Raw genomic sequence first — 25,996 nt, forward strand, 5'->3', positions numbered from 1 at the left:
GTTGCTGTTATTCCTGTGAAAAATGGGACGACGTTCATCGCAAATCTCCCATTGTAGTTGCCGTGTGACGTCACAAGATGTCGCCACCAGCCAACGTTAGCATTAGCATGTGGGCGGAGCGGTGCGAAGGACGTGAAAGCGGACGTGGAAGCGGTTGCCCGTAGCAACAGTCATTATGAACACGACAGGGGGACGTTGTCAAAAAATAAAGACTTAACTGACCTTTGATAGTCGCTATCCAATGACCACTCAGAGTCGAGCATTCCACAGAGCCGTCTCTTAAAAGTGTTTATTTCGCATAAAATATACTTAAAGTGGACACAATTCATATATCTCAAGTGTTGCAACGGGACTTGTTGATGAGTTGCTTTTCACAACTTCGAATCGACACATAATCAAAACGCGGCAAAGCCATGGAGCGGCGGGCTACATGTTGTCATGGTTTCCTTGTTTAAAAATCTACAGAATGTCACTGGTTTCCAAACTGATCTGCAGGAATCTACACGGAGGCTGTCCGTCCTCACCAGGCGTTTGTGGCACTCTGTGCCCTTCCCTGCAGGCAACTGCAGGTACGCGTGGGTATTCTTCACAGGGATAGCAGGCGAAACAGAGCGTGAGAGAAAGAGGTCAATGGAACCGGGGTAAATCAAAGGAAAATTCCTGGTGGGATGATTTAATTTTTAATTTTTATTTTTTTAATGGTGGATCCTGCTCAGAGACACCGGTTGGCCTGAATCGGAATCACCCGCTCATAAAAGGGGGAAATGCTGGAACAATCGGTAAAACCTAAGCCGTAATAGCGGTCTTAATACAGCTAGTTTATGCAGGCGATGCATGCTGGCAGTGTATAATGTAATAATGATAATAATATCAATAAAAATATATTATATGCTAAAACACTGAACATTCGGCGGAACACTGTTTGGGGAGAGGGAACATCCTTTTCTACGCCTCCACTCGATGCATCACAGGCTGCGGCAGCAGTGTCACGTCTGCCACTGACAAGGTGGGAATACAATCCATCCATCAACAGTTGGATTTCTAGCACAAATTATCTCTACAGCTTGATGCGTCGGCACGAAAGAGAGAGACTCATAAATAACAATAATAATAATAATAATAATAATAAGCTTGTAGCAGTTGAGATAAATATTTATACATGTTTTGTGAGCGTTTGCAGCAGGCAATTGGTGATTTTGCTTTTCTTGAGCTCCTGACACATTTCTTACAGGGAATCTGAATGTGAGGCAACCAAAATGACGGTTGCTATGGGTTGCTGTGGGTTGCTATGGACTCTGGTTGCCATTTTTGGAGGATCGCTTCCATTCATTTGGACAGCTGAAATATACTAAATGTACAAAAATGGAGAAAAAGAAGGCTCGAGGTTTCCCGCAAGATGGTGGCAAGATCTCCTGTGGCAGATCTCCACCTAACAAGACCTCCAAGCCATCTTTTAACTCAGAAATGCAGAGCGACATTCACAGTCGATGCGAGTGATCCCCCACATATGGCGGCTTGCTCCGGCAACGTGACGTCAGCTTCACATTCCCTATTTCTGTGTCACGAAAATCCGAGGTCCTAACTTTCCACAATAACGCAGCGCTCGCGATTCGGAAATCTGTTGTTTTTTTTAAGTGTCAGCGGATACAGCAGATAAGGGATGTGATCCTTTCTTCTTCTTTTGATTTACTCAGCGGCCTGAGCCAGGGTCTCCATGCCAAAGTCTTCATATTCTGAGAGAATAAACTTTCCCAGCCACTACAGCACTGTCCTGGCAGTTCTTTTTTTTTTTTTACATAATAAGCTAAGAAAAAAATGTATTGAAATGTTAATGGTCATGCACAGATTCTGAAACCACTATTATTTTCAAAAAGGACGGAGGGAGGAATGGAGCCAGCTGATAAATGAGCATCATTTGGAGGCCTTTCTACATAAATGCACCTCAAAATGGTGGGCCGAATAGAAATGACTATCAAATCATGCTTGGTTAACATTTATGGCACTGCTAAAGTAACTTCTGCTATTACTTACTGTTTACTGAATAAAAATACACAGCATGAGACGCATCAGTCTGGGAAGCTGTGGTGTCTCATCCGGAGCACATCTAAGTGCACCGTTTACACGAAAAACGTATTAACGTGCTCTCAACTAAAACCCACACAAAATAACATGAGACATAAAATATATATTTTAATTAAATTCAATGAAGAACAAACTCCCTGTGCAGTGTTATCAAGCCCACCACGTGTTATCTAAGCATCAACCAGAACAATCTCTTGAACTCGCTAGAAAGCTCCATATGGGCTGTATGTATAATTTAGAACATCATGAATATACAATCCTGTGGCGGCCCTCTCCGCGTCGGCACGGTCAGGGGACTCCGACAGCACTTATCAGTCCGCTTCGCTTTTGAAAATCCAGCGGGGCATCGAGGTTTCAGCGGAACGGCCACGCTGGTGTGTAATGCATGAGACACCCAGCTGTTAATTCAGACCAACGACGGCCAGATATCTGGCAGACTAAAGCCAGATGGGGCTTGAATTCCAGCTTTATGGAGATAAACTATACCCCCTCAGGAAAGAAGGGAATGGAGAGAGAGAGGAGGTTGAGAAATGAGAGGGTTAATCAATTTTCCCAAAGCCGTGAAAATAGAGCATTCTGGCTCTATAGAATGACTCTTGTGCAACTGTTGGACGGAAGCAGGAGGGAACTTTGCTCATTTAAGAAATACAAGATTGATTTAGTAACATTTTTCAAAGATCGCCCAGAAATCATGGCAGTGATTATCTCCCGCTGTTTTTTCTGAAATCGTCCGTTGTTTTCCCACCACCAACAGCTCAGTGGAACTAATATGGATTATACACACCAGAGTGTTGATGAAAAACAAGATGAGTAGAGCAAATCCATTAGGCCCAAAAGGCTCCCAGGAGGAAAAAAACCCCCCAAGAAAATAAGTCAATTTGAGCTGTAGCTTGAAGAGGCAGTTATATCATTTGCTTTATATTTCACTGCATATCCTGTTCCACCCCCCAAAAAATGTTATTCTAGATTGGACAATCGCATGGCTGTCATGGATGGCAGCGGTGTGTTTTATATATGCTTGAAGAAAGGACACTTGAGCCTGCTCTCAGGGTGGAGGAGACCCTGCTTCCTCCCTCCCCGCCCGGGTTCTGGCAATTCAATCAACACTAGAAACATTATAAACTCTGCCCTCTAGTGGATAACCATGGCTATGACACCCAGTGAAATACCCTGTTTCCAGTGGATACTATTGGGATTGAGTCTGTTACTTAAATAAAAGTACAATTACCCTGACTGAAATTACTAGTAAAAGTGAAAATACCAGGTGGTATATTATTATATTTTCTAATATAATAATATATGTAATAATAAATATATTATTATATAATAAATATTTTATTATATAAAAATGATTAAATGATTATATCATATTATTAGAACATTTGGAATTGGACTAAGTATTAAAAGTAAAAGTCATGGTCACAACCAGTGCCCTGGTATATATTGAAGAGTCCATAATACGCCATAAACTGTACCTTGCTTATGCTCATACATCCTGATTACAATTTATAAAAGAAATAGCATAGGTGGTGTCAGTCATTTGCAAGGGTATGGACATAAATAATCGTTGATGAGATATTATCCTGAATCAGCAGTTTAAAAAAAAAACCTAATATGATGAGATAAGATAAAGGTACTTTATTAATCCCCAAAGGCAAATTCCAGTGTTGCAGCAGCAATGACATACATGAAAAAAACACATCATTTACAAAAACACATGTTGTTATATTTATATATATATAATAACAAAATAAATAAATAAAACAGAAATAATAATAATAGAAATAAGTAGAATAAAATTGAATTTAACTTAGTGAAAGGTAAAGCTTAAAAGTGTAAGTTAAATGTGAAGTAAAAAGGTGCCTAATATGTGTGTAATGGGACCGTGCTAAAAAGTACAGTCTAAGTTGAAAGTCTCGGAAACTCAATATACCTAGGTAAGTACAGCGACTTGACAAGTACTTAGGTACAGTAACAGAGTACTTGTACTGGATTTATGAGTTTTAATAGCGCTAGTGGGAGAAGAACAGCCATACAATAATCAATGTTTCTAACTCAGCAAATGTATGGTCTGTGTGTGACTAAAGGATTATTTTGAGACAAAATCAAACAGAATGTGACCAACGAATCAGCAGAGCGCCAGCAAAAACAACCAATGGGATAATATTGATCTTTACCCCCTCAAACCCCACGCAGAGGGAAAAAATAAATAAAAAATACAAATGCAGTGTGTCACTCATCAACTTTGCACCGGTGTACCCAAACAGTTTTCTCCCGTTTGACCGAACAGAAGGATCACCACGCCGGACATACTTGGACTCCATAAATCGGAACTAGAAGCAGCAGGCCAGGCGGACCTGAGGGGAGACATGTTGTTTATGAAGCTGCTCTCCGTGCTGTTGCTGCTGCCGGGCCTGGCCGCTCTGCTGGGATCAGCATTTGAGGAGGTAGGTGGACATCTGCAAAGTACATTGAACTCTTCAACTTTACACTGTGGATCGGCCTCTTCAATCCCAGAACCCCAGAGAGACATTCATGTGTAGTTTCTTTTTTCATAACCTTAACAATAAAATGTGAAAGCTGGTGTAATGTGTTGTTGTTTACACTAAGTTTCTTTCCTCCCATATCTCTCTTAAGCTTTCGCCTCGGCGGTTCAATGAAATGAGCCTGGTTTCCTATCCCAGAACTGCTTTAGCAAACTCAGGTACATGTCGACGCTTCAAGGCTGATCAATTCAGCACATGAAAAAGTAATTCCCCCCTTCCAGATTTTCAGATATCCTTAATCTACCTACCAACGTGACTGAATTAAAGCAGTTCTGCAAAGAAGAGTGGGCTAAGAGTCCTCCACAGCGATGTGAAAGACTGATGAAATAATAGGAAGTGTGTGGCTGCAGCTATTGCTGCTAAAGGTGGTGCAACCAGTTATTAAGTTGAAGGGGGCAGTTACTTTTCCACATTGGTGATATTGGATGTCACTTTTTTTTCACTAAAAACATTCAATAATAATAAAAAGCTGTGTTTTATCAATTTCCCTTTGTCTAATATTGCAATTTACCTAAAGGTCTGAAACCATTTTAATGACAAATATGCAAATAGTAGAGGTGATCAGGAAGGGGGCAAATGCCTTTTCACGGCACATCATCCGCTCCTCTTGTGTTTATTTACAATATAAAAATAATGAAGCTCAATATGGAGATCGCTACAGTATTTCTGTACTATATTTTTACCTTTGTACCCGTGTGAGTAAAGCCTCTCTCTGTACACAGCCACCGGGCGGGGACGTCGCTCCGCCCCGGTCCCCGACGTGACTCACCTGGAGCTAGTGGTGGTGGTGGGGCCTGACGTCCAGCAAACCCACAAGCAAGACACGGAGAGATACATCCTCACCAACCTCAACATCGTGAGTTTGTTTAACGAGTTGAATAGCTGACATCTGAAGGTACTGAAACAAGTGTTAGATAAACATCGACGGATGGATGGACAGATAGATCATATGAATATATATTAACAATAGGCAATAGAGTAGGCGATAGAGTAATTAAAAAATAAATGGGGAAGAAATCTGGCAATATACAATGAACCTAAAAAAAAGATACTAATAATAAACAATACATCTCTGTATCAACAATAAACATGCTGACAAAAATAAGTAGACACCAACGAGACACTGCCCTACTTAAAAACTTAAACAGGTTGGATTACTTGAAAAATAATTATAAAACAAAAATATATATATAAAAAAATATATAGCCATGACTGAATATGTTTACATAATCCATTGTGCCAGAAATGAAACTACATCCAAACTTTTCTTTTTTTTTTTTTTTTTCACTAATCCTATGTGGCCCTCAAGGCCTCGGAGCTGCTGAGGGACATGACGCTGGGGGCCAACATGCGGGTGCATCTGGTCCGCATGATCATCCTGTCGGAGCCGGAGGTCAGCAGCTCCTAGATTCACTCACATTCACTTTCTATGAGCTGCTTTGTGGGAGCTTTACATTCTTCATTCATTGAACAGTGGTCTCTCACTCTTGTGCCATTTTATTCTAGCCAGATATCCAAATTTCCGCCAACATCACCTCGTCTTTGAAAAGTGTGTGTGAGTGGGGGAGGAGGGTCAACCCATCCAACGACACAGACCCGCTACACGCCGACCTGGTGCTTTACATCACAAGGTATTCTGTGATCCATTGTAAGAACAGAAAAAAAATAGTCCTGAAAAGTAACTTCTTGCTTTACTGAAGTGTGTCGGACGCCCAACAGGTACGACCTGGTGCTGCCCGACGGAAACAAGCAAGTGAGGGGTGTAGCGCAACTGGGTGGAGCATGTACCGCTGACTGGAGCTGTGTTATCACTGAGGACACTGGCTTCGACCTTGGCATCACTATTGCACACGAAATCGGCCACAGGTAATTGACTGCAGTTGCAAATATCTAATGTGTTAAAAGCATTGGCTATGACATCAATAACCACGTCAGTCTAATGTCATTTTTTCTTTCAAAGTGGTAATCCATAAGAGGGTCCGTGTTGGGTGAATTACCCTGCAAGTCCCAGAATACACCTGGTTTCACCTTGTCTTTGCTTTAATATGGTCAAACTATTTTCTTGCATGTATATGCCTTCTTCTGATTTTTTTATTTGGTCACTTGAGATGGGGGGAATATTTTTCATCCGAGGGTGCTATTCTTTTATGTGGATGTTGATTCACACACTAGTTTATCAAATTCACCGCAGCTGCATTTCGTTGTTGGTGGCGGACCCCGCCTCCAACAATGGAAACAGCATATAGAGATGCATATTCATAACATAAATACATCGAATGGCTGATTCTTTAACAGTGACAGTAAACAAGTATTAAATGTGTGATAACATTTTTGAAAATAATCTTACGGATTACCACTTTAAATGTTTATTAGTACTTTGCGGCTTCAGTGTTGTTTGTTTATTTCACATTGTGTGGTTGAAATTTCAACCATTTGCCATCAACTTCCTGCACTTCCTGCACACCATACCACACCATTTATTTTTAATGACGTTACTGAGCTGGATTTGTTTGTGCCCAGTTTTGGGATAAACCACGACGGGGTTGGGAACACCTGCAGCAGGAGTGGCTTCATGATGGCCTCTGATGGGGGCTACAACAGCGTGGATCTCACCTGGTCCCCGTGCAGCAGGCAGCAGCTGTTCGCATTCTTCAGGTGGGGAAACCTGTTCGGTGCAGCTGCGCCCGGCACCATCTCCTATTCATCACACACCCCCGAGACTGTAGATGAGGATCCTCATCTGTGATTATGTGATTAATATTTCATTTACATCGAGACCGGAATATAAATGATTCTCCCAGAAGGGCTTTGGCTCTGGCAGCCAGCCTTCAGTTCAGTTGTTTTGGGGCTTTTTTGTTTTGTTTGTTTTTCCTAGCTTTGAATTTCTCTAAAACTCTGGTTTGTTCTTTTTCCAAATAATTATCCTTTTCGAGGCAAACACTGTCGTTTAGGGCTCTGATGTTGTCCAAGGCCCCAGTGTACTCTAGATAACATTCCTCTGAAAATTCAGCAATTCCCAAAATCACAACTTTTGGCAACCTTTTGGGACTCTTTAAAGCAGACCATAAAGCATATTTTAAATGTTTCTTTTGCAGGGTTAGAACCTCACTGATCAAATAATCCCTCATTTTAGCAAAGATGAGGCACCTAGGTTTACTCTGACGTTGTGGAGTCATATTTAATGTTGTGCAATGTTTGCAGTGCACAAAAGGCTGAATGTGTGAAAGATCTCCCTGCACTTGGAGGCTCTCTGCAGGACTGGAAGCCAGGCCTGTATTATGGTGTGGATGACCAGTGTCGAATAGCTTTTGGAAGCACTGCCAGAGCCTGCTCCTTCACCAACCCCGACATGGTGAGAGGCGCCTGTCATACCTGCTTTGTGCCACTGGATGGCACCTTCTTATCATAAATAAAATAGATCATTACTATATACTGTACATATACACTACTCACAAAAAGTTAGGGATATTTGGCTTTCGGGTGAAATTTATGGAAAATGTAAAAAGTTCACGCTACAGTGATATTATATCATGAAAGTAGGGCATTTAAGTAGAAGTATGCAATGGTGATTTCGTCATCTCAAACAATTTATTGAAACAAAAGCCAGCAACAGTGGTGGGTTTACCACAACAAAAAATGTCAATGTCTCAAAAACTTGTCATGTGCCCTTGAGCATCAATTACAGCTTGACAACGACGTCTCATGCTGTTCACAAGTCGACTTATTGTCTGCTGAGGCATGGCCCCCACTCTTCTTGAAGGGGGTACAGAGTTACGAGCCTCTACATGGCGACTCAGCTGATCCCATAGGTTTTCTATGGGATTCAGGTCTGGAGGAAGTGCAGGTCACTCCATTTGAGGTACCCCAGTCTCCAGCAGCCGTTCCCTAATGATGCCACCTCGATGAGCTGGAGCATTGTCCTCCATGAAGATGAAATGAGGCCTGTGTTGTCCATGCAGGGGCACAATGACTGGATGAATGATGTTATTCAGGTAGTATGGGCTTGTCACTGTACCATTCACAAAGTGTAGGGCAGTTCTGTATTGACTGGACACACCTGCCCACACTGTAACACCACCACCACCAAAGGCTCATCTGGTGACAACAGTGGCTGATGCATAGCGCTCTCCTTGACGTCTCCAACATCGTTGGCGGCCATCATTTCTGCTCAACGTGAATCGACTTTCATCAGAGAACAGCACTGAGGCCCCTGGTCCCTCGTCCAGCGTAAATGCTCCCTGGCCCGTGCAAGACGATGATGCCTGTGCCTGGTGGTGTGGTCAGGTTCCCTTGCAGGTCGTCTAGCACGCAGACCACGCTGATGTCAACGGTTTTGAATGGTCTGACGTGACACTTGGGTGCCTCTCACCTCCCTTAAATGTGCCTGGAGTTGAGTGGCATTCATCATCCGGTTCCGCAGGGCACTGTTCACAATGAAGCGCTCATCAGTGTGGGATGTGGCCAAAGGACGTCCACTTCTATGCCTTTCTGTGACTCTTCCAGTCTCTGTATCTCTGTTGCAACCTGCTGATGACACTCTGTGACACTCTCAGCTCAGTGGCCACTTCCCTCGGAGAACATCCTGTTTGAAGCCTCGCAATGGCGAGGTACTGTTGATCAATTGTTAGGTGTCGTCTTGGTCTCATGATGTCAAAATGTGAACAGCATGATCAAGAGGACTGTTTAAATACCAATTCTAATTGAACCAGGAAATGTATTGGTCAATTCACGCATCAAACACCTCTTGTGAATTTTGCCGTTCAGCTCCTTGTTAGAGAACAGCAAGTTGTGCAAAAAGTACTGAAACATTAAACAGTTGGACATGTGCATTCAAAAGTTTAGAGAAGGTCAAATTAAGTTCACCTGTAAAGGATAGAGTGCATTTTAGGTTCATCCTGAAATTTCACCCGAAAGCCGAATATCCCTAACTTTTTGTGAGTAGTGTATATATAAAATCACTTCTTTTTTTTCCACACCAGCCACCATGTCGTGTTCTGTCCTGTCACATCAATCCTGGTGATGATAGCTCCTGCAAACGCCTCCTGGTTCCACTGCTGGATGGAACAGAGTGTGCACCAAACCAGGTCAGGTCCCCCCCCCACCGAGTCCTTAGCTAGTACCATTGTTCAATGATCAAGTTTGATCCAACATTTATCTGCCATGCATCATTATTTACCGTTATTTGATGAACGGCATCTTTGGAACTTACATATCCTCCCATGACAGTGGTGTTTGAAGGGCCGCTGTGTGTCCCCAGACCAACTCAGCACCCCTCTTCTGGTGCATGGCTCCTGGTCCAGTTGGTCTGAGTTCTCCCCCTGTTCCCGGACATGTGGCGGTGGGGTCACATACCGCACACGGGAATGCAACAATCCCAGGTAACAAACACAACATAACAAATATTAGTCACAAACAGATAGTAGCATCTCATGTCTGCACTTGGCGTGGGTGATAATGTCCTTCTAATGGTTAATTTCACATTACAAATGTACCTTGAAAATATAATTTAGTTGGAATGCCATAGTGATTGTCTATTTTTTTTCCAGGCCTGCCTTTGGGGGGAATTTTTGCGAGGGCCGAGATATCGAGGCTGAACTTTGTCACCAGCAGGTACATTCTCTTTACTGTTGTTGACAGTCAGTGTCCATACAGTAGATCAATACAATTTACTCACTGGATCATTGCACCCTTTATCTATACACGTTGCTGGCCTGAGCAGAACGTACTACATGTAGATAACAGCCTTATAGAATTACAAGTAACAGAGTAGACTGGAAAATGAGACCGGAAAACATATACAGGGCAAAACAAGCAAACACAACTTATTCCAGTAATAACCACCGTGCGAGCAAGTTTCTTATTCAAGCTATAGACCATTCTGTCTGTTTACCATCCGTTTCTTTGAAGCCATGTGAGCGCACCCAGATGGACTTCATGGCCGAGCAGTGTTCACAAACCGACCCCCAGCCCCTCTTCCTGCGACCAAACATGGCCTTCTTTTATACCTGGCTTCCTGCTGTCAGCTTTAGCAAAGGTAGGGAAGGCTAGGGACTGTCGACAGAGTTTGATTTCTGTGAAGTTTTCTTATTTATTTTATTTTTCCTTTGATCCTTGTCGTGAGCAGGCGATGAGCAATGCAGGCACACGTGCCAGTCGGAGGGAGAAAACTTCATCGTCAGCCGGGGGCCCCAGTTTGCGGATGGGACAAGGTGCGAGTCGGAGAGTCCAGCTCCCTTCGGCGTCACGGCCGCTTGCTTGAAGGGAAAGTGCCAGGTAAAGCATTGCATTACATTCATTTATATTGATATGAACGCATTATGAGGGGATTCCCACTCATCCCTCTCTCCGAACAGCTGTTTGGCTGCGACGGCATGCTGAGGTCTGGGAAGGTGAGCGACGTCTGCGGGGTGTGCGGGGGAGACGGCTCGTCCTGCGGCTTCACCTCCAACTCCTATGGCGGGGGTCGAGCCAGAGGTATGGCACGGCTCACTGGAGGTTCATAGGATACACTATATTAACCTTCTCTCACTTTTAATTGCTGTTTTCCCTTCCCAGAGTACGTTACCTTCCTGTCTCTTCCGGTTAACGCCACACAGGTGCACATTGTCAATAGGGCGCCCGTCTTTACCCACATGGGTGAGTGCAGAGGGTTCTGGAGAGGTTCGAATCAGAGTCATTGCATTAACGCATTAATGTGAACACCAAGGGAAGTTGAATTTGCTGTTGTTGTTTGCAGCCGTGACGGTCGGGGATCGGTACGTGGTGTCCGGGACCGGTAACACAGCGCTAAACACGACCCACCCCTCCCCACTGGATGACAGGCACATAGAGTTCTTCGTCTACCTGACCCCTGACCTCTTGCCTGAGATGGAGGAGCTGCTGGTGCCTGGACCCACACAACAGGAGATACATGTGCAGGTCAGCAGAGACACTAATAAAAAAACACATATACTTGTCATGAAAATGGGTTTAAAATGTGGATTTTGCAGGTCTATCGCAAATATGGAAAAGAATACGGAGAGAAAACCAATCCGAACATAAGCTACCAGTTCTACGAGCCAATCGGCGGCGAGGATTTCAAAGCAGCCAAACCCAAGGGCCAATGGTCGGTCTTCAAGACCCCCTGCTCTGTCACATGTGGCTCAGGTGAGATTATGCTGTCGGGGCATAAAGGGATGCCAAACAATAAGCAGGTCCAAATTAAAATGTATACAAGCATTACATAGACTATAGGAATGTGTATTAATATTCACCTGGTATTCGATCATGGTTAGTATTCTACCATGCAAAATAGACCCGACAACACCCAACCATGGGAAATGGATCATAGAAAAGGTAATTGTGCGAGTATGATTCTCTCTAAAGTCTTTCTCCACATGATCTAATTCCCTGCAGGTACACAGAAGCATGTTTACATCTGTACTCATGAAAACAGCACTGACCACTTGGAGGAGAAGTATTGTGATCCCCTTCCTCCACCTGCACAACCGCAAACATCCTGTCAGCTTCCTGCCTGTCCTCCAAGGTCAAGTTCAGATTTAGTCAACACCTCCCACACTCGCATCTCAATACAAATGCCTAAAGATTGCATATGCAGATGCATCCTCTGCTTTCCAGGTGGGAGACAGGGGAGTTTGGGCTCTGCAGCACCACCTGTGGGGCAGGTGAGAGAGTGCGCTCTGTCAGGTGTGTCCAGAGGCAAGAAGGGACAGTTGCACAGGTTCCTGACCACAGATGCCCCCCTGATTCAACCCCAAACGCGGTTGAGAAATGCAATCTTCAACACTGTCCTGCCAGGTATACATGGAGACAGAGTTTTTTTTGGGGGGGTTAATTGTTCCTCTCTGGTACAGTCGTATCTGTATGTCACAGATCGTTTCCGTGGCAGAAATAAAAATATGTGCTTTTCCTAAAATCTGTGGTCACAGATGGCATGCTTCGGGGCCAGGGGATTGTTTATCAGTATGTGGGCCAGGAGAAGCCAAGCGCAATGTGACGTGTGTGCGGCCAGAGCACGGCCGCGAGATTGAAGTTGATCACAGCTTCTGTTCACAGCAACTCAAACCACCTGAATCCGTGCCCTGTGTGGTGGATGTATGCCCCATTGGTTGGGATAGTAAGACAGAGGTGAAGTTCATCCTATCAACCTCTTCGAAATATTTATTGTAAATGTCTGATGAGCTAAAGAATTATTGTTTTCGTTACCCAGGAACATCCGACTCTTAAGGAGTCCGGTTTGATGCCGCGCTCAAGACACATCCCTGTGTACGTCTGGAGCCCGGTCATTGATCAGTGTTCAAAGAGCTGTGGAAATGGTGAGTGTGGATTGAGGCCCTTGTTCCTTTATGAAAACAGCATGTGCAGCATGAGAGGAGTTCAACCAAGGCCTGATGCTTGTTTAGGAACCCTGCCGGTGTGGTTCTCCTGTGTGGACCACCAGACCAGACTGGGGGCGCATGAGCTCCACTGTGACGGCACTAGTAAACCACAACCTTACTCTAAGGCCTGCAACACCTTGCCCTGCCCTCCCACGTCAGTAAAGACAACCTAGACGTTTAATTTATACCGTTTGGTTTACACTATGTCATTGGAAGAACCTCAAAACAAAACTGTTGCTCTATTCCATGCACTCTATCTAATTTAAGTGTAATATGAACATGTAAAAGCAGGTGGCGCTCCAAGCCAGGTGTCTGCAGTGTGACCTGTGGTGGAGGGGTGGCTAACAGGGTGCTGTACTGCGCCCGAGAAACGGCGGGGAAGGAGGAGGTGGTGGAGGATACAGAGTGCAGTGCTTTCCCCAAACCTGTGGCCATGGTGCCGTGTAACACCAACAGCTGCCCAGCGAGGTACTGAGCTAGTTCTCTCTCTCTCTCTCTCTCTCTCTCTCTCTCTCTCTCTCTCTCTCTCTCTCTCTCTCTCTCTCTCTCTCTCTCTCTCTCTCTCTCTCTCTCTCTCTCTCTCTCTCTCTCTCTCTCTCTCTCTCTCTCTCTCTCTCTCTCTCTCTCTCTCTCTCTCTCTCTCTCTCTCTCTCATGACATAGCACTTTTACGCTACCCCATCCATCCAGGTGGAAGGTTTTGAGAACGGCCTCCTGCTCTGTGTCATGCAACCTGGGTGTAGCTCAGAGGACCATGTCCTGCGTCCAGTTCGTCCATGGCAGGGAGAGCATGGTAGCGGAGGAAGTGTGCCATGCTTCCGTCAAGCCGGCCACCACGGTGCCCTGCCTCGTGCAGTTGTGCACCTTCAGGTGGGAGGTGAAGGAGTGGAGCCAGGTACGAAATTAAATTAGGAATTGAATACTGTTTAAGACAAACCACCTGATGTGACCTGATGAGAGCTGCCACTGTTCTCCAGTGTACGGTGTCCTGTGGATATGGGATCCAGTCCAGAGCCGTCTCCTGCATGGGGCCCTCAAGCCCAGCGCCCTTGAGCCCCCTTCTCTGTATGCACATGCCCAAACCCATCACCATCCAGGGCTGCTCCACAGGCAGATGCAGACACCTGGAGCCCACCACAGACCTCCCCTCCACCACAGACATCACTCTGACAGTAGCTGAGGACCCTCTCCCATCTCCAACGCAGAGTCAGGCCTCACATCACGGCGTGGCTCTGCTGCCGCCAACAATTACAATGCTGACCACGACCACCTCAGAGCCCAGGATAACCACACCCTCTCCGATGCAAAACAAAAGTTAGCTGGAACAACCACTACTGACCATTCATCATCAATAGAAGGGAAGCCAGTTACGATTAATCACGCTGTTTTGTTATCTCCAGGTCTATGTGGGCAGTTGCTCCTGGAAGAGTCGGGCACTGTGGACTTACAGCACGTGACTGGTCGCTGCACCGTGTCCATAGGTCGACCCCTGAACGAGGTCATCCACATTACAGTACTATCCAGCTCCTTGAAGTGTCAAAATAGTGAGTATGACCCATCACAATCCCATATCTGTCTTATCTCATATCTCAATTTCACAGGTAAGTCAACAATTCTAACTCCTACCTTGTATGTACCCGATCTGTGTTACTGTGCTCACCATGTAGAGGAATTTTTGGCCTTCTTTGACCGACTGGCCTTCCTAAAGAAGTGTGAGCAGGTGAAGGGCACCAAGATCACCAGCAAATCCAACGTCCTGCTGTTGCGTCAGAACCTCCTGACCCCAGGAGCGGGCGTCCTGCTCACCTACAATTCTCAGACAAACACTAAGAAGAACCATCATCAGGGTAAGACATCTACTTGTGTGGTACCAAGGTTGTGCGTTGGAGCCAACACCCTGCATCAGTTCCGGGTCAAGCCCCGTGAGATGTCCCTTCCTGCCTCTGCCCTCACAGACTGCGACGTCCAGCGTTTCTCCCCCAACGGTGTCTTTGAGAACCCAACAACACCAGACACCAACCACACGTGTCGAGTTCTCATCAACGCGCCGCCGTCGGTGAAGATCAGGATACAGGCCTTGAACATAGGGCTGCAGTTCAACACCACCAACTCCCAGTCCACCTACATCATGGTACTGAACAGATGTGTGGTTGTGTGAATTACTGCACTCGTTTGTTATTGTCCAAAACCCATCAATAACTTGTCGAATCATTCTTCCCTCGTCAATTTCTACAAGATCCGAGACATGGACGTCTTAAAGACGACCGTGTTTAAGGGCCCGCGGCTCTTCCTCTGGCGGTCGTCTGGAAACATGGCCGAGATCGAGTTCCACGGAGAGTACCTGCATTCCGAAGGGAGTTTCAAAGCTGAATACACGTTTGTGCGGCTTTGAGGAAAATATTTTTATACAGAAAAGAAAAGGGAACTAGCTGAGTCATTTTGAATACAGGTTTTTAAGTCTCTCAAGTTGAAACATAGGTAATGTTTTTGTTACATGGAAATGTTGAAATGAATGTTATCTTTTCAGCTGTGGAGAAAGGGAGATTGTATTGATGAGGGTTTGCTTTCACACTTGTTAATCGTGACTATGTACACCTTATCTTACACCTGAAATGCAAGTTAAACAAACTATAATTCTAATCCACAATTATAACGTAACCTGCACAAACATACATGAGAAAACATAGAAAATATATACTTTTGTGGACAAGCTACTTTGATCCAAAGATAAAACGCAATTAAATAGGTAAAATCTGTGATTCAACTTGTTTCTCATCATTAAGGCAGTGCTTTAATAACTGTTTCCCTGGGTTCATCCCGCTCAGTGCAATGTGCTGTTCCTCTTGTTCGGCTCCTCTGTGCCGCTACATGTGGCGCCGGTTTAATTCCATTTCCACACACACACACACACACACACACACACACACACACACACACACACACACACACACACACACACACACACACACACACACACACACACACACACACACACACACATATGGACCTCCTGTGCTGTATCACTGCGTGGCTTTGGCCGTGTCTTCACACAGCGCCTGCATGTCCAGGAGCGCGTCCTCCACGGCCTTGGCGAACTTGGCAGCGTGGGTCTCCTCGCAGCTGTTGAACGCTGTGATGGCCAAGTTCATGTGCTCGTCCATGGGGTTGTAGCACACTCCGTAGCCGTCCGGCACCATTGGGCCGAAGCACATCACGCAGTCCGTCTTGGAACCGACCTGGCCACACAAAAAAGCGAAGCAAATGTCACCTTCTCTGCGGTAGGAGATGTACAGTATATGGGTGTCAGAAATGTAACTACCTGACTGGTGGAGAGATTATAATGCTGAGCCACAGCGTAAGAGGTATCCATGAATATTTGAGGCATGGAAGTCAGGTCCTCAATGGCCTGAAGCCTCAGCCCAAGGATATGCCTGTCTATGGCTTGTCCGTGAATTGCCTAAACAAAAAAACAAAAAAAAAAGAAACGGAGTGAATCAGACTGTTTCAGACTAAAGAGATAACAATACGTTTATTTTTGGTATGTTGGTGGGCAGCCAGTCCTCACGTCATGTGTCATCTTCCTGTGCGTCTCAACAGCCTTCCTCAGCAGCGCCATCCTCTCTGTGTTCTGTTGGAAACAAAGACACAGAGCGTTCACTGTGTCCTCATGGAGGTTTAACATGCTGCAAACTTCACAGGCCTCGAATATTTTCTTTTCACCTGTTTGGCCGGATCCTCCATCGCCTGTACGAAGTTTAAGGAGTCCAAAGTAGTTGACCTGATGTTGTCCGTTCGGCCATATTTGAACATCCGCAAGGTCACGCTCTCGTAGGTGGAGCAGCACATGTCATACATCCTACGATTCAAAAAGGAAACCGACGTAGAACAGCCTCTAGATGTTGTTGCGAAGAAAAACAACGTGTTGTCATGAAGAGGATCAGAACTCTCACCTGAAGTAAGCGAGCTGAAGAGCCATTTGCACAAACGCATCAGGGCTCAACTTGTGTGACTTTGGCAAATTTCTGCCAAAATGTGAAAACAAGAGCACGTTCACGTCCAGGTCGTGCACCATCCTGAAAAAAATTCAAACGCCATTAGTGAGAGACGGAACGCAGTCCATTTTTGATTGCAGAAATAAATGACTACCACTGCACACATACATGTTCATATTTTGTTTGGCCTTCTCGATGTCCCGCTTCACCTCGGGGGTGATGTTGAACCGCAGCTTCTGGGGCGTGGCCAGAGGAACCATGGGAGAGCGGACGATTTCCGTCCTCCTCCTGTTGTGAGAAGAGGAATCAAAATTCAACTAATGCTTGGAACAATGTCATTGTTATAGTTGTTTTCATGACACATAAAAGGGAACTTACATGCATTCAACGACATAATCGATGAGAAAAACTATGGGCGGGCCCTCGGCCGGTGCGTGTTCATACACCAGTCCACACGTGCCATCTTCACCCACGATGAACTGGGGATGAATGGCGTCACGGTGTTTAGTTCTTATCATAAAATAGTTCCGGTCAAGCATTTTCAAAAAAGAAAAATTAAATAAAAAGGCCTGAGCTGACCTGCAGCGTCTTGTCGAACCAGCGGTTGCCACTGTTCCAGCGTGCTCCTCCTCCGTGCAGCACCTGGGCCGCCACGCGGCTCTTGTACAGCTCGTCCGAGACCCGCGGCATGGGGGCGTCCAGACACACCGTGAAAATGCTCTTCTGGATGGCGCGGACTGACTCCTTATTCGTCCTATCTGAGGAGGAAAACCTGCAGGGAATAAGTGGTCGATGCAAGGCTTATGCAGTCTACTTTTCAACTGTTTTTACACCTGCTTTGGTCTCACCCTTGATGAGGTTGTTGTAGGCCTTGCCCCAGGTGTTGCGGTGCTGGGACGTCAGGATGCCGACCGGCTCCTTGTTGGTCTGCAGGGACGAGTTCCAGATCTTTTCCAGCTGCATGTAGATCTGGTCCACGGTCAGCGGGGAGCCGTCGCTGTTGCACACGTCCAAGATGAAGAACTGGACGCGGAACAAGAGCCAAGTTGTGTTCATTGTCCAGAATACATATATTTTTTTGGTAGTCATTGCACACAAATAATGGAGACTAAAATGAATAATTAACTTGGAAAGTGTCACTGCAATACTGAAATAGGGGACGGCAGCACCATCTAGAGTCACCTGGAAGTTGTGCACCACGGTGATGTGGGTGGGAGACGACTTTCCAATGGCGTGGTTGACCACGGTGTCTCTCTTTGGTCCAGGGACACGACAGGAGTTCAGGATTTGGTAATACTGATCCATGCACAGCGGTTTTCCACTCAGGTATTCCACAGGTAGGGTATCACTGGGACACATGACTATTCATTACTCATTTGCACTTTTGTTTTGACAGAAAATATTTACTACAGGTACTAAAGTTGGTATACTCACCTGTCAATCATTCTTTTAAATTCCAATACTCCAGTGATCAATTTAGCAGCAAACCTACCGAAAAGGCATCATATTGGTATGATGGTCAATGTTATTTTAATCGATTTCGGTACATTCTATAGTAACATTTAAAGGCTTTAGCAGATCTGTGGAAAATTCTGAATTCAACATTCTGCGGCGATTATTGTACAATCTTAAGGGTAGACAGGGTTAATTCAGGCATTACAAAATTTAATTCAAGGACTTTCAAGTACTTTTTAACCACTATTTTTTCTTCACGCAAAACATATAATCAATTTTTAATGTGATCTTTGTTCATTCAAATATAATACAACCTTAGTCTAATTGTCTATTATTTATATTAGTATATCTATCTATGTCCAATAATGCTAAATTAAATGTAAATTTTCCTGTCGTCATCTATGTTGTAAAAGGGATTCTGAAAATGTTTTATTACTTTAGGATGATTTGAATAACAAAACCAGGGGGAATATCACAAATTTTCCAATGGTCACGTTTTTTTTTGTTTTTTTCAACGATCTTTCAAGCACTTCAGGACAAAGGGGGCTTTTTTCAAGGAATTACAGCACTTCAATTTCTGAGGACAAAATTCAAGTGCTTCAAGCACCTCCAGGACTTGGTAAGAACCCTGTGAAGAGTCATCATGCAAGAATTGTGTTTGTTCACGGGACTGCATGGTTCACTGCATATCCCACAGGTCACTGTAGTCTAAAAAAGCTGAGCCGCACATACCAGCTGCAAAAGTGCCTAAAATAGCCAGCTAGAGGAGGAAAGTCTGTGCAAAGGTTGACGTGAAACTCTATCTAATTGACACGTTAAGTGCCAATAGAGCATGGGATAAAGTTGTTGGATCATCCTTCTACTCAAGTTTGACTCGAACTAGAACGACCCGAAACGTATGAAGGCTCTCGCTAAACAAGTAAAGCTAAACACCTACTTTGGTAACGGGCAGATATATCTTTAAGAGCCTGAAACATCCCAGTGACAATGTCTTGAAACTTCAAAGTGCACGCTGGTGGCTCACCTCATCTGTCCCTGTCGATCCTGGAAGTGCATGCGGGGCAGGACCACCCCGGGACTGGTGTAGACCGCCACCGGCATGCGGCAATCCAGATAAGCTGACTGCCTCCACCACTCTGAGAGCTACATACGCAGAACACAACGTTTGCTTCAATCCCCTTGTGTGTCCCTTGAATTAAGGTGTTTGGTTGATAACTCTGGTTTCGGGCATACTTGAATGTGTACATTCTCTTTGCAAAAAGACATGTTGCATTATGTTTCCATAACAGCTCTCATGTTGGGTTTGAAATGGCTTGCTGTTGTCTACCTGCTTATACTGTTCGTTTGGGCTCGACGATATGGAAGTATTTATAATTGCAATAACCACAAAAAATAATAACCAGGAATAACCAGAAAAAAAACATGTTAAATAATTTAAATTAGATTTGTGGCATGAATCTATATTACAAATTAAGTATACTATCAGACCGAAAACTATTTTCTCAAATAAAATGCCCTAAAATATTTCAAGCCACATAATTGTCGCGAATTTTAGGGAAATCGTTTTCATTTGAATCGTTATCTTGTTTGTGATTATGTTACGATACAGCAATCGATGACGATAATAATAACAATAATATTGATTGATTGAGCCGCCATGGTTTTAACTGTTCGTCTGTTTGTTTTTGATAATATTTCGGTTTCAGTCACAGTTGTACCCAGTTGTCGGTTTTGCGGGCCCGGCGCTCCAGGCTTTTCTGCAGTCTCTCTCCCACGCCGCCGCTAAGGAACTCCTGCACCAGCTGACGCGTGTGCTCCAGCTCGTCCTGGCTGACGATGGGCTCCAGCATGGCCAGGTAACGCTGGCATGTCTGCTTCAGGGGCGGCACCGGCAGCTTGGGCAAGGCCTCCTGGTGCAGGCACCTCTCCGGGACCAGAACCAGCGGCTTGACCAGGCTGCACGGCTTCACCATGGCTGGTCGCAGCTACAAAACAGCTTATTCACGTTTTCAGAAATTCTTCCCTTCAGCTCACGATTCAAGACAGCGCGGTATAGTACGGGAAAAAAAATATGCATATATATTATTGAATTACATTCATTAAAATGTAATCAAATTAATTGTAATATAAGAAATTACAATGCATTGATATTAATTGCACAAGATAAAATAAATGTATTCAAAGATCGCACCAACACTTTTCCCAAATGTCATTATTATAAATAATAAAATAAAATGACGATGTTATTTCATTTTTACAGCGTTATTCGCATATATCGAAAATTCCTCCCTTGAGCCCTATACTGCTTAAAATTGTTATAACCATATATATATATATTAGCATAATAATGATTTCATTGAGATAAATTCGATACTTCTTTAAACGTCATCATTAATAAAGGACAAAAGGTGAATTGTTTCCAAGCGTTACTTTCACCCCCAGAAGATAAACATGACGGATCGACGCACTGGGGGGCATATCCAAAGCGTCAACAAGTCGTTTGAGATCGACGCTGACTAGATCAACCCAAACGCTCTCCGTCCTCAAAACACATCATTATTTCGTAGCGATCACGTTGGCGTTGTTTTATTTGGGTTAGGGGATTACTCTAAGACAGCCTTGGCATGCGAAACAAAACAACAAAACCACTGGACGAAATGAGAGACATGACAGCGTTTGGATGTTCGTGTCGCCGCGTAGCCGTACCGCTGCCGTCTCCTGGGTCGGTGAACCATGCTAAGCTGCTACCACGCTAAGCTATAATGCTAAGCTAACCGTGACAACGGATGCGTCGAGCCGTAGTCACTCTTAGCTTAGCATGTTAGCCTAGCGTGTTAGCGTAGCTAAGCTTAGCATGTCGGCTCGGCGCGGCGCGGCGTTGCCCCACCCACCGCCCTCCCTCCATAACGCACACGCCGCTACCTGTCGACACACGTTAACCTGAGGAGCGCGGCCGGCGCGTCGTGTTGGCGTGGGGCACACGCTCACTCACCGCGGCTCGGACGAACGTCGAGAGCATGTCGAGAGGCGGACGCGCGTCAAGGACCCGGGTCTCCCGTGCGTGCCCCGCAGCCCCGCACTGTCATGTCTCAAGGGCAAACCCGAAAAACAACGCGGGCGTGAGGTCCTCGCCTCCCGTCTCCGCCCCCCACGGGTTCGGTGGGACGCGTGAAACGTGAAACGCCATCAGGTGGCCGTACCCGCCTCAGACGGCACACACACGTCGTTCATTTGTATTGACCTTGTTGTGACACAAGTCAAAAAAAAAAAAAAAGGTCGAATTCCCAAAGTTATTAAGTTTACATTAATTCAAAGCATATATTTATATCATTTTGAAATAATGTAATAATAATAACTCTTATTATCATTATGAAACATTTCCAGAAGGCTGTGTCGCTCCGAGTTCGATCGCTCATGCTTTCCCCGCACACTAGGGGGGGGGGGGTCGCGGACTTTTCCCGGCTCCGGGGAAAGTTTCCTCCGAAACTTTCCCCGACAGCGGACGCGACGGCGAGAGACGCTTTATTATCACGCGCGGGGGGAACGTCTGCAGCGGACACGGTGTAAATCACAGCCCAATACGTCGCAGGTCTTAAACAAAATTAGTTTTTATTGATTACAGAAAAGCAGGCCCTGTTATAAATAATACATTGACAGCACAACACGAGTGGGTGGGTCTGGTGCGTGGGGCCGCACTGCCCATTGTTTGCCACGTGGGGGAGCTCGTCCAACATCTTCCCAGAGAAACTGTGTGGAAATCAACTGATATTTTTTTAGGACATAAATATCAAAACACAAGACTCCCAGTGCCCAAGCAAAAAAATAAAAAAAAAATTAAAAAAAAATACAAAGTAAGGGTTAAAATAAATGGTACATATTGTTTTTTTTTTTTTATACTTAATGGGCATTGAGATATTAATGTGCAAAAAGTACTCCCCGCGTGGGTACAACCACACACTGTCCACTGGCTTTACTGACAGCGCAGAGGGAACCGTCGTGTTGTGTTTAATTGGAAATGAGCAAAATGAAATGAAACGAACGCAACAAAAAGGAAAGTCCCGAACATCAAAAGGCTTCGATCGCTCTGGTCCAGCCGCTGCCGGACAGCAGCGTCTGCTTCAGACACATTGTTTGAGCGGCGAATATTTGCTCCAGGTCCGAGTGCTGCCAGCTCATGAACTCGGATAGTCCCCCGGAACCCAGCACCGAGATGAGGTTAGAAATGTTCGCTGTGTCCAACTGTTCCGAGTCTGAATGAAAGTCCTCCTCGGTCCGGATCCTCTTACACGGCACCGGGTCCGACAGGTAAAACTCCGGGTCCACAAGGTGATAACTCGAGTCCATCCTCCGCTTCTTGCCGAAGCCCTGCGCGCCCTGCGGCTGCTTGGCCGGCGCGCAACAGTCCGAATGGAAGTATCCATTGGTGACGGTGGTCACCACATGGGTGTCCAGGTCCAGGACAGTCTTTTGGTTGGGATGCGTGTTCGGGGCGGACAACTCCCACGCCGACTTGTCCGCGCAACTCCAACAGGCGTCCGAGCCCATGAGGTTAGAGTCGCCCAGGGAGACCATCGCGCAGGCGGGCGCGTCTTGGTGCGCCACCTCCGCGGGCTGGTGCGCTCCGCAGTGCCAAGTGTCCGACTCAACCCCGCCAAAGTTGCAGTAGAAGTCGTCGGACAACTCCGTAAAGCTCCCGGACAACTCTAGGTAGTCTTGCTTCTCGCAGACCGTGGCTACATCCTCGTAGTGGTGCGTCCTCTGCGCCTGGGTAAAGTTCTTGTTCATGTAAAACTGCCGGGCGTTCCGCAGGACGTACGTTACCAGCAAGTTCTTGTGGAGCTTGATGCCCCCTCTCTGCGTCCTGGAGCTCTGGATTTTCCTCAAAGAAATGGAGATCAGATTCTGTGCGTCAAATGCACACTCCATCCTCGTACGGGCCGCCCTTCTTCCCCCTCACTCTCTGTAAAACGGCTATTTTTTACACCGAGAAATGTGTGTGTTTAGTGGAGATTTCTGCTGGATTCGAGCAGACTGTGCGCATAGCGCTCCATGTCTTCCCAGTTAGGGCATGGATTCGCAACTCTCATCTTTCCTCGCCACGCCCTCGGACTGACATTGTCCAATGGGAGGGAGGCGGTCCCTCTGTTATACGCAAACATCACTACAAGCCTCATTCACCATGCACATAGGAGTGGGCATGCTGCATTTCAGTGTGTTCTCGGGTTCTGTATGCCTCAGTCTTGGTGCCTAAGAAATAGTCCACATTTTTGTTCATGTGGAGTGAAATTGAAGGACTAGAATGGAACCAACACAACCCAACACAGCATATTATGCATTATTGCACAATCCAATTTGATATAACACCATAACAATATCCCCTTTAATACTGTTTAGCATACTGAAAGGAACAGCGCTTTCCTTTTTCACATGTAAAACACACACACACACACACACACACACACACACAGTGCTGGTGTATTGTATGCATATCACTATGCTGTCATTAGGACAATCACTGAGAAATGAAATGCTGCTCCGGATCTCAGATCTGCAAGGTTAGACCTCGCTGCTGAGAGATTATCCGTCATCCGTGCCACACATCTGTTTGTGTATCCACGTGGACAGATGGCTGACATCAGCCCGACACCTAAATGTGACTTTGATTTACATCCAAATAGGTGAATCAGGGAGACCAATCATCACTTGCACCGCCTTGATAATAGTGTATAGTTGATTTTGGCGTCGCCGCCGGTTTGAAACCATGTCTGCCGGCATGCATCTGTTGTCAGGAATTTAGATTGAACAGCATTCAGTTAGGCATGGCACAACACGCCAAGGTTCACTACGTCTCAGTGCAGGACAGATTGGAACAGCCGGTCTAATATATCATCATTAGACAGTATGCTACTGCATAGTATACTGCAAAATATAATATCATCAAGTATAAATATATGGCTTAATATATTATAACAAAGTCATATGAGAAAACAACTTTCCAAACAACTCCAATGAATCATTAAAGTACATGTAATACACAAAATCGAATTGACTAAAAATTAAAGACTTCAACATCATGAGCTCATATTTTGGTGTGAAGACACATTCTTTCCTATCATTAGCCCTTATTGTTGGCAGGCTGCAACTTAATATTTAACTGCTTTCCAAGCTCTTCAAAGAATCATCACTTGACTGAAAAAAGATATAATTTTAAACTATTAAGTAAAACAATTTAGTACTTCCAGGTGTTATCGGCCTAGTTAACTGTATATCCTATGAAATACAGTGGAGCTATGCCGACGTCAGCCCATGACAGAACTACTCAAGTAAAGTATGATTACTTTAAAGTGGAATTTAACATAGAATTCAGTGAAATCCCCCTCCCGAGCAATAACAAAAAATGCAGGCTCGCTAACAATGAATCATTTTGGAGACATTTGCACGAGTAAAACCAGCAAAATAACCTATCACGTCCACGTCCAGAGAGGAGGTACAACAGCACACAAAAATGTTAAAAAACACATCGCTGTCTTCACTGTGTTGGCCTTGTTAATGCACCAAATCTTTTATATGTATTATTAGATGTTAGACTCTTCACCAGCAGGTCGCTGTACCGTCGAGTTCTGAGTTGCTTGCCGCAGTTAGTATATAGCAAGGGAGAATAGAAAGAACAGGAAGAAAACAGTCAGCCGAAAAGCACATTTTCTCAGGTTCTCAGGGCGATTGGCAGCATTAAGCAATCCTACAGGAAGCCTTATGATTTCAATTCATTAGAAGAAATATCGCTAAATGTAGCTTTTAAGTGGTAATACCTTCGATTATTTGGTAAAAAAAAAAAAAAAAAGAATCAGACATTTGTTTAGCTAGCACTTTTAAAGAAAATGCCATTCAATGTGTTTGGGTCATGCATGCAGCGAAGGTAGTTGTGGTCAGAAAACTGTCGATACGGATGAACATTAACAAAAAATAACAGCACCCCCGGATGAAAACATATCCCCACCACCTCAAGTGACGAAGAAGGAAACGCAGACCCATCAATCAAAAGAAGGCACGCTTTCGAGGGAAGAAAGTAACCGTCTTGGAGCAAAGACGGGTGTAAACCTGGACGTTGAGATAAACACAGCTTTGAATGGCATTCTGGGAGTTGTAGTGCAATCCACCCAATACAGGCGGTCTGACCACTTTCAATACTACATTTAAAAGCCCAATCTGTAATTGAACAACAGCACCCTCTAGCCTCCCCCATGCCCCCTAGGCCCCTAGGCCGGGGGCGGGGCGGGGCGGGGCGGGGAGCAGGGGGTGCGGGAGGGGAGGAATCTGTGGGGGAGGAACCAATCTACCGAGAGCTCGCCAGAAGAGCTGGATAAAACGACACAAATGCATATCATGGACAATTGTAGATAAATCCTTGCTGGTTTGTCTTTTTTAGCACACTTTTTACAATGAAATAATCCCACGGTGTGGCACTATTTTACAGAAGCTTTATGCATTCGCTTGAGGAAATAAAATTGCTCTGTTTTTCTGAATTAACAGGAGTTTGTTAATTC

The 25,996-nt window shown here is 45.1% G+C and overlaps 3 protein-coding genes across 5 annotated transcripts; 1 reads left to right on the forward strand and 2 right to left on the reverse strand.

The window, feature by feature from the left end:
- Positions 1-438: 438 nt before the first annotated feature.
- On the forward strand, positions 439-15,397 carry adamts13 (ADAM metallopeptidase with thrombospondin type 1 motif, 13; the record flags this gene model as incomplete). Its single annotated transcript, XM_080004281.1, has 30 exons — positions 439-569; positions 4,373-4,529; positions 4,720-4,786; positions 5,351-5,484; positions 5,938-6,021; positions 6,135-6,259; positions 6,348-6,494; positions 7,149-7,283; positions 7,830-7,980; positions 9,608-9,712; positions 9,855-10,006; positions 10,175-10,238; positions 10,536-10,662; positions 10,753-10,901; positions 10,982-11,102; positions 11,184-11,264; positions 11,365-11,546; positions 11,618-11,774; positions 12,024-12,084; positions 12,246-12,425; positions 12,557-12,755; positions 12,838-12,943; positions 13,031-13,160; positions 13,298-13,474; positions 13,696-13,900; positions 13,983-14,319; positions 14,406-14,549; positions 14,673-14,852; positions 14,961-15,136; positions 15,242-15,397. 30 exons carry the CDS (start codon positions 439-441, stop codon positions 15,395-15,397), a joined length of 4,320 nt encoding a protein of 1,439 aa, XP_079860407.1.
- Positions 15,398-15,441: 44 nt separating this feature from the next.
- Positions 15,442-21,603, reverse strand: LOC307233207 (carnitine O-acetyltransferase). Of its 3 annotated transcripts, none has more exons than XM_080004451.1 (15): positions 21,445-21,603; positions 20,171-20,437; positions 19,477-19,595; positions 18,432-18,485; positions 18,180-18,345; positions 17,846-18,020; positions 17,577-17,755; positions 17,376-17,476; positions 17,166-17,285; positions 16,956-17,078; positions 16,726-16,861; positions 16,571-16,633; positions 16,325-16,462; positions 16,013-16,241; positions 15,442-15,532 (listed from the first exon to the last, which is right to left on the reverse strand). In XM_080004451.1, exons 1-14 carry the CDS (start codon positions 21,469-21,471, stop codon positions 16,026-16,028), a joined length of 1,884 nt encoding a protein of 627 aa, XP_079860577.1. In that variant the 5' UTR covers positions 21,472-21,603; the 3' UTR covers positions 15,442-15,532; positions 16,013-16,025. The 3 variants fall into 3 exon arrangements, with proteins under 3 accessions (XP_079860577.1, XP_079860576.1, XP_079860575.1); XM_080004450.1 differs by having other exon boundaries at positions 16,004-16,241; XM_080004449.1 differs by having other exon boundaries at positions 15,442-16,241.
- A 439-nt stretch (positions 21,604-22,042) lies between these two features.
- Positions 22,043-23,498, reverse strand: LOC307233336 (immediate early response gene 5-like protein). Its single transcript, XM_080004665.1, has one exon. It carries the CDS (start codon positions 23,376-23,378, stop codon positions 22,518-22,520), a length of 861 nt encoding a protein of 286 aa, XP_079860791.1. The 5' UTR covers positions 23,379-23,498; the 3' UTR covers positions 22,043-22,517.
- Positions 23,499-25,996: the final 2,498 nt, after the last annotated feature.

This window comes from Zeus faber, assembly GCF_960531495.2.
Source record: "Zeus faber genome assembly, chromosome: 7".
In the NCBI taxonomy this organism is placed as follows: Eukaryota; Metazoa; Chordata; class Actinopteri; order Zeiformes; family Zeidae; genus Zeus; species Zeus faber.

Bases quoted from the DNA above. Each gene is read 5' to 3' on its own strand.
- LOC307233207 (XM_080004451.1), bottom strand. From the start codon at position 21,471: ATGCTCTCGACGTTCGTCCGAGCCGCG. The intron at 18,021-18,179 runs GTGACTCTAGAT...TTCCGCGTCCAG, and splicing joins CCGTGGTGCACAACTTCCAG to TTCTTCATCTTGGACGTGTG. The intron at 16,242-16,324 runs GTAGTTACATTT...TTGTGTGGCCAG, and splicing joins ATAATCTCTCCACCAGTCAG to GTCGGTTCCAAGACGGACTG.
- LOC307233336 (XM_080004665.1), bottom strand. From the start codon at position 23,378: ATGGAGTGTGCATTTGACGCACAGAATCTGATCTCCATTTCTTTGAGG.